Consider the following 16,449-nt stretch of genomic DNA (forward strand, 5'->3'; position numbering starts at 1 on the left):
ATCCTGTGTTAATCATCCAGAATAGAATGGAGGCCATGTGATGACTTTAGTTTTTAATGTTTATTTTAAAGAGCAGCCAGAAGTCTTTGGCAGCTGTGGGAAGCTGGGTTGTGTCACAGGAGAATTGCAGATGTGGAGGGGAGACTGTTGAGCCTCGTGGGTACAGGAACCCCAGCTGTAGTCCTTGGTGGCTAAGAGATCCAGCACAAACGTGACAGAAAGAACTTGACAATGAGCAGCTCAGCTGTCAGCTTAAAGTACCAAACTCTGCCTTCGTTTTTGGGCTATAGTAACCTACTTTGTAGTGTTTTACAATAGCTTTTTCTTTTCTGGGCAAGAAAGGTAAAATATGTGGGCAAATTGATTCTTCAGAAAGGGGAAGGGGAACACACCTTCTCCAAGTTTTGCTTTTGCCAGCCTTGTAAGAACTGTAATCATGTGAACTGTCCAGCTGAGCTCAAACGCAGCTCCCTCTGCTTCAGGGAACACGTGGCTGTATTTGGGGATGAGGTTTTTCTTGATGATGTGATTTAGATAGCAAGTATATTATTTCAGGTGACTGGAGGTTAAAGAAAAAAGCCATAAATTATTATCCAGCCTGGGTAATGAGTGGATGCTGCTTAGGAGAAAAGGGAAAGAAGTAGGTGTGGAAGGATAGAAGGAATTTGTAAGCAGAATGCTGTTCCATAGCTGCTCTATAGTCAGTAGTTAATGCTTTTGGGAGGATTACAGAATGATACAAGACTTCAAGTTGGTAGCTTGTTTATTTCCCATCTCACAACTGTAAATGTAGGCAGTCACACACAAAGGTACACAGCTCTGGGGTAAGTACCACAGGTATTTCATTTGCACAGGCTGTGAAACAGGGAGCTGCTTTGGTAGCAAACTTGTGCAAAAGAGAAGCTCGGGACGTGGGGAGAGGAGGGGTGTAGTTGCAGGGGGAAAGATGACAGGAGTGTTAAGCAAAAAGAACAAGCAGCCTGTATTTTTCCTAGAAGTGCCAGCACTGCCAAAGCCACGGGATTTTATTCATGTAGCTTGTTAAGGACATGTGTGAGACACATGGGAGAAATCAGGTGTGAGGTGTGAATGGCAAGGCAGGGCAGCTGGGATTGCTGTGGCTGGGAAGGAAGGAGCACCCTTTGGCTTCTGCAGAGCCTGCAGCTGTGTGGCTGGGACTGGAAAGGAGGTGACTCCACGCTGCTGCCTGGAGCTGTGGTCCCCTGGAGGCATTCCTGTCTGGTGCCAGGTCCCACTGCTGGCTGCACCTTGCCCTGCCTCCACTCTGGCACTGATGGATCACTGCAGCCTGGAAGATTGAGTCCCTCCCCACACTGTCCAACTGAAAGAGCACCACTGTGTCTTCAGGGGGTTAAAATCAGCTGAAAACACTTCTGGTTTTTTTCAGTTAATTTTTATCCACTATCAAAGTTCTTACTCTTTAACCCATTACTTACCTGAAGAGCTGACCCTACAGCTTTGCTTAGGCTGGGAGCTCTGGGACAGGGAGTTCCTGCTGGTAGGCTGGTACAGGACATTCTGGGTGATATTTTGGCTTGTAGCAGTGTGGTACTGCTAATGTCAGTAGCAGTGGCAATCCTCCCCCTTTGGCAGAGAATGTGAGCAGCAGCAGGCACGGGCTGAGGCTGCAGCAGTTGAATGAGGTGTGAGTAGTTCCCTCCTTAAAGCTTGAGGAGTTGCTGTTGTACCACGTTCACTGTCCAGGTGGGCTTTGCAATGCCCATAACCCTCATGAGCAGGTACGTGGTGGGACTTGCCAGGAGAATTAAAACAACTGAAGTAATAACAATGAAGAAGAAAGCAGCACTTGCTGGGTGCTGCCCCCCTGCCAGGTGCTGACAGCTCCAGTCTGGGAGGCGAGTGGTGCAGTGCTTGTTCAAAAGACTGATGGTTGCATACCAGCCTTGCCACAGACTTCTTGAATGATGCTGTTACATGAAGGTGTGCTTCCACGACAGTGAATCTGGAGGAGCACAGCCTGACATTTTGACACATCAGGTGAAAGGCCTTTTTATTTAAAAAAAAAAAACTAATTTCTGTCATTCTGGCATCCAAAGATATGAAGTGTTCTCAGTCTGAAGCTGAGATTCTTTTGTTACTGGCAGGTGCCTTGATTCTGAGTTATCCCTATGGTGACAGTGAGGCCTGGTTTTCAGGTGGTTTTGGGAAGCAGTTGGGATACCCAGCTGCACATGCTTGGCTCCTGGTGACAGAGCTGTGCTGGCTCTGCAGTGTCCTGCACAGTGGGAATCTCCTGCAGTGTACTCGGTGAGCCAAGGACTCTGCTGGACACAAGATGGGGCTCCTCCTCAGCTGACACCCCACAGTCCTTCAGGGAATGGACAAAACAGGAGAGATATTAAAGGCTGCTTTGGGGGAACTCTTCTCTCCATGGGAACTGACCTAGTTCTTACTGTGAGTTAGCACAAAGACAGTTCGTGCTGGTTTTGATGCTATTAGAACTTGAACAGTATATACACCCACAGTGTCTGAAACTATTCTAAACTAATAGTTTAAAATAGAGGCTTTTTTCCTTTTTTTTTTTTGGTCAGAGCACAGACTGTGTTATTTAGTAGCCACTGGTTCATTTAACTGGTAGCTTCAGTAAATCATTCTTTCATTTGATTCACAGCCTTTGCATAATACTGTGTTTTATTTGGCCAAATGAAATCTGGGCAGATTTAGGTCGTTAAGAATCATGGCTGTTTTTGCAAGAAGCTTCCTAAATGGATATCTACAGAAGGAGAGGAACAGGTAGAACCAACACCCCTAAAAAATATCCAAACCTCCCCTGACTCAGTCTCTTTGTCCTCTTTATGTAACTCAATGCAGAACTATTTTTCTGAGCAGTTCAGCTGGTTCTACCCTAAAATCCAGGAGGATTGGTGGTGTTCGGACTCACATCAGGAGCTTCAGTTTGTTTTGTATGCAAATCTGCATTTCTGGCCCCTGTTGAAGGTTCAGCTCCAGAGAAAAGGTTGCTGATATCTCACACCTCTGATTCTTGATGGTTCAAATGGACACTTTTGTGGAACTGGCACGATGGTCTTGTCCATTTAGCTCAGAGAGCTTGTCAGAGGCAGTGCTTGGCCAGCCAGAAATCCCATTCTCACAAGTTTAGCTGATGCCCTTGGGATCTGCTCGCTATGCACACCCCCAGTCCAGCCTGCACACGGGTTCACCCCAGTTCTGTCCATTGGCAGAGCAGTGGGAGCCACTCCAGCCCAAATCCAGATGCAGCAGGGAAGTCTGGGCTTGGTTAATCTGTTACCATCTCACACACAGGTACACTTTGCCATTTAATGAGTAACTTGGGGGATGAGGTGACTTTGAGTGTCTGATCACTTAAAACCTAAGGAGGTTACACCTGATCTGTGACAGTTTGTTCAGGAAACACCGAGGGTTATGGTGAGAGTTGGGAGGTGGTGCTGGCTGTTAAACTAAGGATGGTATTTTGTGATGAAATCCTCTTCAGAGCAGACTCTGGGCTGGGCATGTTGAGCACAATGGGTTTATGGGTTTGAGCCTTACCTGTTTTCTGTGCTGCTGTAACTCCACCACTTTGTGTGATCAGCTTTTTTACCTGATCTCAGTCTTGCATAGGGGGTTGGATCCTAATGTGGCATTCAAGACTAGAATCCCAACTTAGGACACTTTTTAGAAAGAGTACTGATAGTCAAGTGGAGAGTAAAATTCTTCCAGAAGTAATCAACTGCCCATTGACTGGGATGCTGTCTGGCCAGATAAGTCTGGTTTGGCACTTCAGAAATATTGTAAAAAAAGTGTCTCTGTAAATCCTTTGTGCGCACTGGTCAGAGATGCAGCCACTTGTGGAAGAGCTGATAAATGATGTGATTATTTTAACCACTGGATGCATATTTACTGTTCAGAGTATTGCTACACAGGTAAGTAATAGTAGCCAATTCTTGTGTGTGTTTCAGGGGGGAGGAAGGGCAGGGTTGTTGCACTCTGTGGTCCTGTGCCACTCTCACCCCATTTCCCTTGGAGAAGAGGTGAGGATTTCTACCAGTGACTTCGTTGTAGATGTAAAGCTGAGTATATTGAGCAGCATTCTGTCTAAAACCAGATGCAGCAAGGGGAGCTTTGAATAGATGTCAGCACTTCCTTCACACTGGGGACAGAGTGGTTTTGAGCAGGGATATAAAGAGGTTTTAGGAGAATCTCCATCCTTGAGTGAACCCAGATAGCAGCTGGACAAGGCTATGAGCAACCTGATGCATTGTCACAGCTGGCCATGCTCGTGTGGGGGGTGTGATCCTCTATCTGTTGGGGAGGGGATTGTCCTCTGCCCCCCTCCATTTACTACAAGGCTGATGGTAAGCTGAGAAAATTGATCATTTTAGTGCCAACAGGTTTGCTTCCTGGCCAATCAAAACAAACATGCCATGGATAGGGAAAGGAGGGTGCAGACATTAGGGTAAACACAGAAATGACAATTGTCTTCTGTTATGAGTGGTGCTGGCTGCAGCTGTCTGGCATTACCTGTGTGTGTGTGTCTGTGTGTGTCAGGGTCTCCTGGTCACCATCTCCCCCCGTGGGTGTCTGTACACACCTGGCAGTGCCTCGGTGTTTCTGCTGGGCCACGTGTGTCTCTGGGTGTCTTTCAGTGTCCCTGTGTCTCTCTCTTGATGGCTGTGGGTGTATGTTGTGCTAAAACTGCTGTAGCTGCCTGATCTCAGTGGCTTCTTAGTGTTTTTGGTTGGTTTTTTTTTCCTTTTGCCCCCCCCCCCTCCCTCCCAGCACTGACCCAGTGTCCTCCCCGGAGCAGAGAGTGACCCCAGGTCATGTTCCTGTGTCCCCACAGCTGGGATGGTGCTCTGAGGGCCCCTGTGGCTGAGCAGCCCCTGGTGGAGCTGCCAGAGCACAATCCCCACAGTGACTTTGGAAAGAAACAGCTTCACACAGATAGAGACGGGCTGGAGACAAACACAGGCTGAGAGTCACTTTTACAAGTTTCTTTATGAAATTAAATGTTGCCCCTGGTCTGGGGGGAAGATATAGTGCAAGAAGGACTTTGTACATGCTACTGAATTCAGATATCCCTGGATGACCAGACTTTGGTCAGCTACAGCATCAACAAACACTGGATTTCTGAGCTCTGCAGTGTTCACTCACACCTGAGCTGGAATGAGCCAGTGTCTTCCTTCCACTGTCACAGGATGTCTCCTAATCTAGGGAATTCAGTCAGTATGGCTTCTAACTCTCACTATGGTAAGGCAAATCTTTCTTTTTGCTAACCAAGGTTTAAATTCATTCTTTTTGGCCACCATTGAAACTTGGGTACTTAAAGTGAGGCTCCTTATGCCAAATTTAGGCCTTTATCAAGTGGTTTTCCATTTTTAAAAGTGTCAGTAACACTCCTTGAATTTGAGGGTCTGTGGGAGTTTGCATAACAATGACGTTGCAGAGTTGAACAGCAGACTCTGACTTCTGGGAGCTAGGTTTGCAAATATTGACCTTTCTTTAAAAAAAAAAAAAAAGAAAAGAAAAATTAAACAGACAAAACAGGCATCAAGTTAACAACATCTGACAAGAACAATTACAGACTTACAAAATACACAGTTCTGATTTTTACCATAAATAAACACATTACAAACAATGAGCATTTTCATTGGCCAGGAAATATGGCAGAATGATGGAGAGACGAGAATTTAAAGAATTGAGTATGGTATTAATTAGGCACATTTTTCTCTAACTTATGTAACTGAAACCCACTAGAGAGATTCTTCGACTTGACTCATGCTGCAGGTTGGCACAGTTTAATGTAGGACACCTTTCACCGGTGCTGTTGCACTAAAGGGAGGAGGAGGTCACAGTGCAGTGCTCACTGTGCTCTGAGGGCCTGCAGAGGCTGCTGAGTGCGTTGGACACGTGGAGGAGGATCACAGCTCTGAGAAATGCAGGGCATGGGCTGGGCAGAGCAGAAGGGTTCATCCCTCCTCGTCACGGACTCCGAACTGTTGTTCTGAGCAGGGCAGTGGCCACGGGGCCAGCGGGTCCATCAGCTGCCCTCCCCTGTGGCAGCTGCCAGCCAGCATGGTGGGCACAGCGGGACAAGTGAGTCCAAGTAGAGCTGACAAGGTAAATCTCTGGGGCTGCAGCCTGTCCAGCTCCCTGCTGCACGCTCCTGGAGCTCTGCTGCTGGGCACTGCAGGGCTGGCCCACGCGGCCTCACCCCGGAGCCAGCGGGTCAGCAGGGCTGCAAAATAAATAGGGGAGGCAGGAGCACCTGTGCCATCCTCTGTAAACACAGGGCTGGATGAGCCTGGGCTCCACCTGCCAGGAGTGACGGATAAAGTGCTTTCTCAGAAGGGGTTCAGGCACAAACACGGGGCTGCCCCTATTTCCGGAAGGGCGTCAGCCTGCTGATGTTCTGCCAGAAGTTCGAGGGCTTGCGCTTGGGCTCTGCCAGCATGAAGACCTGCTGCTGAGGGAGCGTGGTGGGCAGGGTGGGGTGCTTCTGCCGCATCAGGAAGTCGTAGTAGGGCCTGGTGACAGCTGGGAGGAGGAGGAGGAGATGGGAGCATGTTAGTCAAACACAAGCTTAGCTGCTTTCCCCCCACTCTGCCTTCCCCAGTCCCCATTAGAGCTGCAGGGCTGTGAATTGGGTTTGTCTTAGTGTAACCTTTCCTTCAATTTATCCTTACTTTCAGCATGGCCTTTTAGGATTAGAGCTCTTGTGGAAGGCTCAGAACGACAGCAGAGCTAGAGAGCACAGCTCATGGCTGGTGACAAACTTAGCTGCTGCTTTTGGCTGTGCTGGGAGAAGCAGCTGCTGTGCCAGTGATGCTGGTGCCTGTCACAACCTCCTGGGCTGGATTTCTGACTAGGAATGGTCAGTGCCTGCGTGGAGGACAAGGCTGCTCTGTGCAGTTTCCTCTAGTGCTGTGCCCCAAGGGCTTTGTTCTGTTGGCATGGTCTGGTCTCCTTCCAAACTTCCCCCTGTTTGCAGCCAGATCTTATTTCTGGCCCTTTTTGACATTTAGCCAAGCTTGCTTTCAGGAGATGTGGCTGGGGATTAAGTGCTGGCTGGTACCACCAAGAGGAAGTGGTTGCCTCTGTGGGTTCAGAGGAACCAAGCAACACCTCTTCCTCTGAACAGAGAGAAGGGGAAGGTGGCATCAACAGGGCTGTGGGCACAGGAACCTTTATTTTGCTTGACTTCACTCTCCCCTGGCTGCTGCTAATTGTCCTTGTCTCTGAAGGTTGAATGAAGAGCTCTGCCCATGGTTCCTGCCCCTGGCACCCTGCCCAAGGTGCAGGTTTGAGAGCATCTCCCACAGGCACAGCTGCCCAGCAGGAACAGTCCCTGCTGTGAGAGCTCTGTGGCCCTCTGTGCACCATGGGGATTCCTACAAACCTTGCCTTTTGCCAAAGGGAATGCCATACTGCTGGGAAAGCCTGGCTCCTAGGGAGAGGCTGTGCACTGGCCTGGAGGAGAAGCTGCTGGCTTTTGGCAGAGTGCTGATTATGTGCAAAGTGGCTCTCCCGGAGTTAAGAATCTCCAGCCATCTGCATCTACCAGGAATTGTAGTGCAAATTGTCACCATCTGGCCTTCTCAAGAGTTTGTCAGTGTCACTTCATTGAAGCCTCTCCCATGTAATAAATACAGAGCCACCCCCCACTGTCACAGTGTTCCCGTGTTCAGGTGTGACTCACCCTTGGGCTTCCCAGCATGGTGCTGCTTGCTGGCATTCAGCATTGCCTGCTTTTTCTGCACCTCCGTGATGGAAAACCCTGGAAGGTGAAGCAGATTTCTGTCAGCAGCAGGTCACCATTGGGTACCTCAGGAGAAGACAGGGGTAGGCAAATGCCTGAGAGGAGAGGCCACATTGCTGCCAAGGCTGGGGGACACAGCTGGGCAGCCCAAACCCCCTGCAGGGTTTGCTGCCTGCCCCTCAGCCCATGCTGCACTGCAGGGAGAAGCCACTCCAGGCCACTGGTGGCTGAAATTTTTCAGAACACACTAGGCTGAATTAAGAAGGATTTGACAAAACAACATAAACCTTCTTGCACAGGGAGAACCCTTGACTGAACATGTTCTATGCTGTTCTGGACCCTGTGTGTAATGTACTGACTATTTTGTCAGCCCTGCTTGAACTCCTTAAGACACATCAGCCTCCCTGAGGACAAACTCCAGTGATGGCTTATGGTGATTTGCAGTTTTTTAATTGCACAGATTCACTCAGAATGTGTAATTCAGCAGCCCAGAGCTGCCCTCAAGCATGGGCTGGCTTTCCCACCCTTTCACTCCTCAGGCATTAGCCAATGGGTAAAAAAAGATAAAAAGCCAAAAATAATAATAATGATTTTTAAAAAAACCCAACCCAGTGTCCCAGCATTGCCTCTTTCCATACCTGTCTCCTGGTCGAGCTGCACCTGCCTCCTCTCATTCTCAAATGCCTTCAGCCAGCGCTGTTTCTGCTCAGGCTTTTTTGCACAGAATAAATGGACTTCCTCAGTGTCTCTGCAGTGCAGCTTAAATGCATTTTTCACACTGATATTGAAGTCCTTGTCTTTGCCATCTTCCACATCCAGTATTTCCATGTCATCCATGTTGATCCGGCTCTTGTAGTACAAGATGTCCCTGCGCAGAAGGTCCTGGAAGAGAGACCACAACACATGTTGCTGTTTCTTGGATGTGGTGGAGAATTTAACCCTCCTGCTATCATTACAGTCCTGTAAAAGAAATGAGTAGTGGATTTGAGTCTGTGGAACTGCAGTGCTGAGCTGCTGTGGCCACTGTAGGGAACCACAGTGCTTGTCCTGGCAGTGGGGTCAGGACAGGCTGGTGGCTGTGCTGGGCCCTAAAGCTTGGGTGTTACACATGATCCCAAATCCTCATTAAGCCTCTGACAGAAAACACTATTTGAATCCTTCAGTTACAGTTAAAAAGCAAAAATAACACTAATTAGCTCTTGTTTTTTTTTGTTGACAATGAAAAGTAACTTTGAGAACAGTGATTTTCATACCCAAGTTACCTGGAGCTACCTGCATGCTGTGGAATATGCAAAAACTAATTGGCACATTCAGTTCTGAAATTCCAGAGGAAGGTACTGTTCATTGGCTCCAAGAAGGAAGATTTCTGTAGTTACTCAGCTTATGAAAAAAAGCTGTACTTACAGACTTACATGTGCTGTTAGCTTGGCCTTACTGACTGCCAAGGCCCACAGCTGTTCATCAGATCTGCACTTTTTTCTGAATACAACACTAAGGTAGAAGTTCAGATGAAGAACAAGGTAATTAAAATAACTTGTGTGACAATACTCATTTATGAGTTGTACAGAATAACCCCACAGTAACCCCAGAAGCTATGCAGTGCTTTCCTCTTTTGCTGTGAGGATTAGGCCAGTACTGTGCACAGAACACCCCAGGACCTCAGAGGAAAGACTGCACAGAGTGCCAGGAGCACATGAGGCCAGGAAGAATTAAGGAAACAAAGGGGTGGAGAGGGAGTTCACTTAAATCCATCAGCACAGCAGTAGCCAGCTCTCATGGTTACCTTCTTGCAGCAGACAAGCTGGTGATCAAAGAGGAAGAACATCCTCTGTTGGCTCTTGGCTTGAGGGTGGGAGATTTTGGCTAATTCCCCAGAATAGATGAGTTCTGAGCTTCTGACTAGGACATCTTCTCCCTGAGAACAGCACAAAGAACAGGTTGGTCTCAGCCTTGCCTGAAAGTGGGAGCCTGAATTGCTGCTGACAGAACTCATGTGGGAATGAGAGACAACCTCTGTGCTGGAGGACAGTCCCTGGCACATCAGGGAGACACTGTGCCCCTGGTACCCAGGGGGTGGGAACTGAATTTGATTGGAACAACAGCTTGTTAGATTTTTTAAAATCTCCTTTTCCAGGGAGCCTGCTCAGGAAAGCTGCTCCATCGCAGACATAAAGGAGGCACGTAAGCAGGGAGCCAAGAATTCAGCCTGACATCCTTGGGCAGGGAGACAGTGTGGGTTTATTGAGTCTAGGATTTAGAAAATCAGTATTTTGTTTCTTTTCTTTAGCAATTTTTTTAAATGAGTCTACCTTGGTTTCCTCTGTGACTATGCCAGAACTTGCCTTTCTGCAACAATAACCTGGCTTGTTAAGAATGAAGGAGTGATTCTGCTCATCTTGGAAGTTTGAAGTCACTCAAGATAAAGTGGGGGGCATGAGAAAAATAATAAAATTCCACTAACCTACATGGTGATTTCATTCTGCAATTAAAAACAGGGAAACAGGAATCCCAGGGAACATACAAAGGTCTAGCTGGGTTATATGCCAGACCTGCTCAGTTGTACTAAAAGCTCATAACTGTTTAAATAAAATCAGACTCTCACAAAGAAGGGCAGAGAGCTCAGGTGGGGCCAGGCAGTGAGATCTCACTGTGGAGAGAAGCTGTTGGGAGGGCAGAAGAGGAACAAGGTGGAATTCCTTGGGCAGGGAAGTCCCCTACCTCCCAGTCCTCTATGGAGCTCTGCCACTGAGCGATCTTGTCGATGTTCTCCAGGCGCCGCTTCCTCTCGTTGATGAGCCGAGCCACGTTCTTCATGGCATTCAGGGCAGCCTCCACGTCCTTGAAATCCCTGGGGAGGGACAGAGGCCTTAGGCTTGGCAGAATGGCAGAGAGCAGCCTGGCACAGAGCTGGGGATGGAACCAGGAGTGCCACTGTGGTCTGTCCCAGCTGCTCTGTGCTGGAATCAGAGACGCCTGCTCCTGTGGCAGCTCTCAGACACTCCCTGGTTTTGAGGCACAGATTAGATGTTGATTAGAACAATAGCATGTTACACTTTTTAAAATCTCCTTTTCCAGGGAGTCTGCTCAGGAAAGCTGCTCCATCCCAGACGTCCCCTCCCTTTATGTGTAAAGGAGGCACATGAGCAGGGAGCTAAGAATTGAGCCTGACATCCTCGGGCAGGGAGACAGTGTGGGTTTATTGAGTCTGGTAACAAATCCAGGCCACTTCTGGGGAAGGGAAGGGGATAAGTCATCAAATTTAGCTACAGAGGTGTAAATACAAATTGCTGGAAGAACCTCCAGGTTCTCATTTTGTTTCTGCAACATAATACAAGTCATTCACAATGCTGCTGTTGCCATGCAGGGACTGGTCTGTGGTGCACAGGTGAAGCAGTCCAGCAGTAACTGGCTTGTTTTGAACATGAGCTGATGGTTTATCTGGCAGGGTAGGACAGAGGCTGATCTGCTCTCCCCCACCCACCATCTGTGGCCACCAGCTACCTCTGCTGAGTTCAGAGTGGCTGGGAAGGAGCTGAGCTGCACAACTTGGCTCTAAGGCAACTCTCAAAACATCTGTGCACTTCCTTAAGGAACAGGACATGCTTGAAACCATTCTGGGAAGCACCAGGGCTGCAATTGGGAAGGTGAAATTAAGTCAAATCACAATGGAGCAATATCAACACTTTCATACAGATTTTTCATGTTTTCAGGTACTTAATTAAGTTATTTGAGCCAAAGGCAGTGCCTTCACCCTGGCTTTGGGCTGGCATGACAGGGCACCAAGTGTGCATGGCTTGACTGCTGCAGGGCACAACCTCCCCCTGGTGAAGTGCAGCTGTGTGGGCATTTGGGATATATTCAACCAATGCTTTTGGAGGCAAAGTTCTGAACACAACCACCAGAAACATGTAGCTCCAAAGTATGTATGTGCTGGTATCACAGATACATGAGCCAAATAAAACAGGAAAGGGCCATTATAAAGTGGACCTTGTAAATCTCAATCTGTGACAGGAAAGCTGAGTGCTACTGTAGTGGGAAATTATGTAAATGTACTTTTATGATATACTTATAATAAGTTATAAGTTATTATTATTATAATATTATATAATATATAATATTATAAGTTTATAATATACTATATATTATATATTATATAATATATATTTTATATATTATATATTATTATATAATATATATTATATATAATATATATCTTATAAGTTTATATAATATTATAAGTTATATATAATTTTAACTTTTGTAATGTAAATATACTTTATAAAATCATATAAATATACTTCTTTTCCTGGTTTCTACGTGGCAACCTGTAAGAATTGAGCTGGCTGCAGTTAGCCACTGCCCTCCATGCCCGATCCAGCACGAGCCCATTCCCATGGGAGCATCCCGGCTCCTTCCCTGCCCTCCCGGGCCTACCTGTGCTGGGGGTTGGTGTACTTGAGCAGCTCAGCCAGCTGCAGGGGGTATTTGCAGATCTTCTGCACGGGGGTGAGCAGGAAGCCATCCAGGGAGATGTCGATCATCTTCTGCAGCAGGCGGCAGGCCTCGAAGAAGTAAACGTACTTGTTCACCTTGGCGAGGCGCGACAGCTCCAGGCACGCGTTGGGGTGGTTGTTGCAGTACTCGGAGTAGATCTGAAACTCTGTTTGCTGCAAGGCACAGGGAGGGATTTACTGCCCATGTCCTTCAGAATCCTGTTTGGTGGTTTGTATCCTCTGACTGGAGCTGTTTACTGATTTGTATCCTCCACAGGCTCTCAGGCCTGGAGTTCTAAAGCTGGGGCTGGCAGGGTGTGTCACAGCTTCATCTGAGAAAGCCAGACATTCCCCCATACCCTGCTCTGGGCTCAGCTGAATGCTTTGAGTGCCCACACCAGCCACAGCTGATCCTTCACCGACCTCAAAATACCATTCCTGTAAACTCAGTCCCACTCGAGATTTTTTTTCCTACATTTTCCCTGGAGTACCAAGGGCTGCAGGGATTACAGTGTTCAGAAGATAAGGTGCTTTGAAAGTGCTCTTTCCACAGCCACAAGAGCTACAGGGTATTTCTTTGGGAAGTGGTTGAACACGGCTAGGATAGAGGGTGGTGGCATTTAGTTTGGTTGGACAGGTCTTTTTAAAGAAAGCTTCAGTTCTGTCAGATCAATTTCTAAATCCTCTGGCTCAATCCATGCTCAGCTACCCCTTTCCCATAAAGTCAAGTTTACTTACATATTCCAAGAAGCATGAGCCAACCTCACTCAAATGTGGGTGGTCTTTGTTAAATTTCTTCTCTAGTGCTTTAACAAATTTCTTCTGGCACCTGTAGATGTCCTCAATATTCCCAAAGATTGTCTTCAGCTGTTCTTCTGTAAACATGTCGGCTCTCTTGCGGCACTGCTTAATGTAACCCTAGGAGAAAACCAGATTGGAAAGCTTCCTGGGCATCTGCTCTGTGGCACAGAAAGCCTCAGGGACTGCACTCAGGTGTACACCAGGTTCCTGCATTCCCTTCCTGTACCCATCTGTAACTATTATTTCCTCTCATGTTACCCTGAACTTGGTACGGATAGAAGCTGCCACAGACACAGCAACCCTGGGTGATGCTGCAGCCCACACCTGAAGGAGTCACAGAGCTGCTTTCTCTTGCTGAAAAAGCCTTTACGTGTCTGCAGTGGGGTGCTCTGACTCCAGCACTGGTAGATTCAGACCAGCTAAGTCCAGGTGTGGAGCTGGTTTGGTGCCTGTGTGAGGAGCTGCCCAGCTGACTGCAGCAGAGGAGAGCTCTGAGGGACAGGGGGACACTGCAGAGGAGAGGCTTATTTGTGTGTGCTCTTTGCCCCTGCTGCCTCTGCTGGGAGCCACTTTTGTACCATTGCAGTGGAGAATTCTGTTTCTGCAAAAATTCCAGCTGCCCTCGCTCCCCCAGTGTACAGGATGGATCTCTTTTAGAAGAGGTGTCACAATATTCAGGCCATTTGACAGTAAAGGATCCAACTGGCTGAGCATCCCCCACTTGTTTTGATCTGAGCATGGCTTGCCTGAAGGCTGGAGTTGCTGATTATATTACCTCAGAACACACATTAGAGAGGACAGCAGTGCTAGACATTTACTTTTCTCTGGCTTGCGAAATTCAATTAATTCCATTTAATCAGAGCACAAGTGAGTGCTCCAAATGCAGAGGCATTTGGGATATTGCTGTAATGAATTGTCTTCTGTTTTCTAACCATGTACTGGCATTCAGCAGAACTGATGAAAATCCAGTCTCATTTTCAGAAAAGTTACCTGCTTAGGGTCCCTTTCTGGGCAAGCATGGGACACAGTCCATTGTCCTTCAGAGAAGCTCTAAGAGTCCCTTCCCCCTTTATTCCTTACCTCACAAATGTCCTTCAGGTGCTTGATGTAGTCTCTCTCTGTGCTTATGATCTCGTTGATGACGTTGGTCCTCATTTGGTCTTTGGTGGTCTGGCCCATCCCAAAGTCCTCTTTGCCCCCCTCCACCTTCAGGGGATAATCTTCCATGGGCTCATCCTGGTTCACCCGCAGCTGGGAGGCACACAAGATGTTCACTGCTCCTACTGCTAAACAGCTCTGCCAAGGAAGTGGCTGCATGGCAGACACACCCTGAGCTGGGACAAGGTGAGAGGAGGGGGTGTGTATTGCCTGGAAACATTTCCCCTCGGGGAGGCAGAGGCCAGACAGTCACTTTGGGGAGAGCACAGGGCAGCTGCTCCCACCGTGACATGGGTGGCTTTAGGCAGGCATTTCTAGTGGACAGAATTTACAGGAATAATGTGGAGTCCTTCAGGAATAATGCATAAAAAATCAGGACAGAAATGGCTGATTGAGTGAAATTTTCTTAAATATTTGAAGGGACACTTTGGGAGGGAGAGAAGAACCAGCAAATGGTTGGGTTTTTATCTACTTTAACGTTCTCATAGTGTCGGTAGCAGATGGCCCCTCGGATCTGCTTGCTCAGGATTATTTAAAGAGTTCATTGCTCAAGCAGAAGCAGACCAGCTGCCTGTGGGCACCGCGGTGGGAAAGAAGGGCAGGGCGGTGTGGGACCCTCGGTGCCCCATCAGATGGCAGCACAGCACGGGCACAGGGCTCAGCAGCCGAGGGCACGGGCTGGGCTCTGCACCTGAGCTCCTTCCCTGGTACTGCTGAGTGCCCTGGGAACACTGTGCATGGCTCAAAGCATCCGTCCTGGCACAGGGAAGGAGTGAAAGGTAGGAAGGTAAAACATATAATTATAGGAATTTTTAGTTCAGTGACACAGAACTGCTTTAAACTTTTAATGTAGTTTCTTCTAGGCTCTGTGACTTACCCCTTGATACAAATGCACCTACACATAAAACCAGCGCATACCCTCCCTTGCTAACACAGGCACAGATTACCTTTACTCACTGCTGAAGCCTCAAGATGTGCAACCCTGGCTCTCCTCCAGTGTGAGCAGGACATCGGCAACCCTTAAACTCAGACCTCGGCCTGAAACTCAGATGTGGAGTGACAGAGCCCTGCAGTCTGAGCCAAGCCTCCAGACATACCAGCCCTCCCTGCAGTGAGCTTCAGAGCCTGTGGTAATTAGCGGGAAATCTTCAGCTGGATGCTTGAATAAGCGTTGTGATTCCTCTGTTCAAAGAATTTCTTACTCTGCACCCCTAATGCCTAGTACTAGTCTCCTTTACTCTGACAAGTTTTTGCCAGCCAAGACAATTCAACTTATCAGTAACATTAAAGAAAAAAAATCTGTGTTTTCATTGCAAGAAAAAGCAGTGCTGAGGTCTTGGTAATCTTATTTGCAAAACATTCTACTGCTTGTATTAATTATGCAGCTGAGACTAACTCCTGCAACCTATAACAAAGCATTTCAAAACTGCCCCGCTTCTGCAATGACTTTTGCTGCAGACACCGGATGACCTCGTGTCACCTCCTTTCATGCTTCACCTGGTTTTGGGTCATTTGTGATCTGAAGTGACCTGGATAAAGAGCTAAAGGGCTGAGAATCTCTGCCCTTAGGCACCTCGCTGCCTTTGCAGAGTGAGGAGCCTGCCCCGAGGTGGTGAAAGCTGTCAGGCACCCACAGTCCCGGTCAGGAGAAAGGAAAAAAGCCTTTCTGCTCACAGCGGGACAGCGAGCACAGCAGTTACCACCCTCCCACACTCCTGGCTTGCCCTGAGAGCTCAGATGTGTTTCAGAAAGCTCTGCTGGAAATGAAGCCTCCGCAGGGTGCAGCTGGCACTGTCTGGGCTGGTCTGCACAGCTCTTGTGTGTGGGCTTTGAAGCTGGCACCGGGGGACAAGCACGGAGTGTCTCACATTGCCCCAGATCACTGCCCAGACACTTCTGGTGTTTTTCTCCTGCATTTCTGAGTGCCTGGCTCGCAGTGCTGTGTGACAGCCCGGCAGCCTGGTGGCTGAGGAGGTGCCCTGCCCTGGCCCCAGCACCAGCTGCAGAGGGACCAGTGGTGCCACGCTCATCTCTATTGTCTAAGTGGACACTGGAGTGAAGAATCCAGGGATTTGCATCAGGGATTCTTCCAGGAGAGGGCTGCTTGCTCCTGGAAGTGGATGCCATGTGCTTGGGCACAAATCAGCCAGTGTACAGAGCCAGCAGGAGCCAGGCTGCAGCCACCAAACAGGGCAGCTCCCCAGCTGGCACAGCTCAGCTCAGCTCCAGTCTGGA

At 48.2% G+C, this 16,449-nt stretch overlaps 1 protein-coding gene across 3 annotated transcripts in view; it reads right to left on the bottom strand.

Annotated features, from left to right (window-relative positions):
• Positions 1 to 2,042: 2,042 nt before the first annotated feature.
• Positions 2,043 to 16,449, bottom strand: part of ARHGEF4 (Rho guanine nucleotide exchange factor 4) — a 205,676-nt gene continuing 191,269 nt past the window's right edge. For all 3 annotated transcript variants that reach the window (XM_064435811.1, XM_064435812.1, XM_064435813.1), the window contains 8 exons: positions 14,137 to 14,307; positions 12,994 to 13,173; positions 12,197 to 12,429; positions 10,481 to 10,610; positions 9,546 to 9,677; positions 8,401 to 8,644; positions 7,703 to 7,780; positions 2,043 to 6,540 (listed from right to left, as the gene is read on the bottom strand). In XM_064435811.1, coding sequence (XP_064291881.1) covers positions 6,383 to 6,540; positions 7,703 to 7,780; positions 8,401 to 8,644; positions 9,546 to 9,677; positions 10,481 to 10,610; positions 12,197 to 12,429; positions 12,994 to 13,173; positions 14,137 to 14,307 — 1,326 coding nt within the window. In that variant the 3' untranslated portion in view covers positions 2,043 to 6,382. The remainder of the gene's footprint in view (positions 6,541 to 7,702; positions 7,781 to 8,400; positions 8,645 to 9,545; positions 9,678 to 10,480; positions 10,611 to 12,196; positions 12,430 to 12,993; positions 13,174 to 14,136; positions 14,308 to 16,449) is intronic.

The sequence above is a fragment of the Passer domesticus genome, chromosome 11 (genome assembly GCF_036417665.1).
Source record: "Passer domesticus isolate bPasDom1 chromosome 11, bPasDom1.hap1, whole genome shotgun sequence".
NCBI classification, from domain to species: domain Eukaryota; kingdom Metazoa; phylum Chordata; class Aves; order Passeriformes; family Passeridae; genus Passer; species Passer domesticus.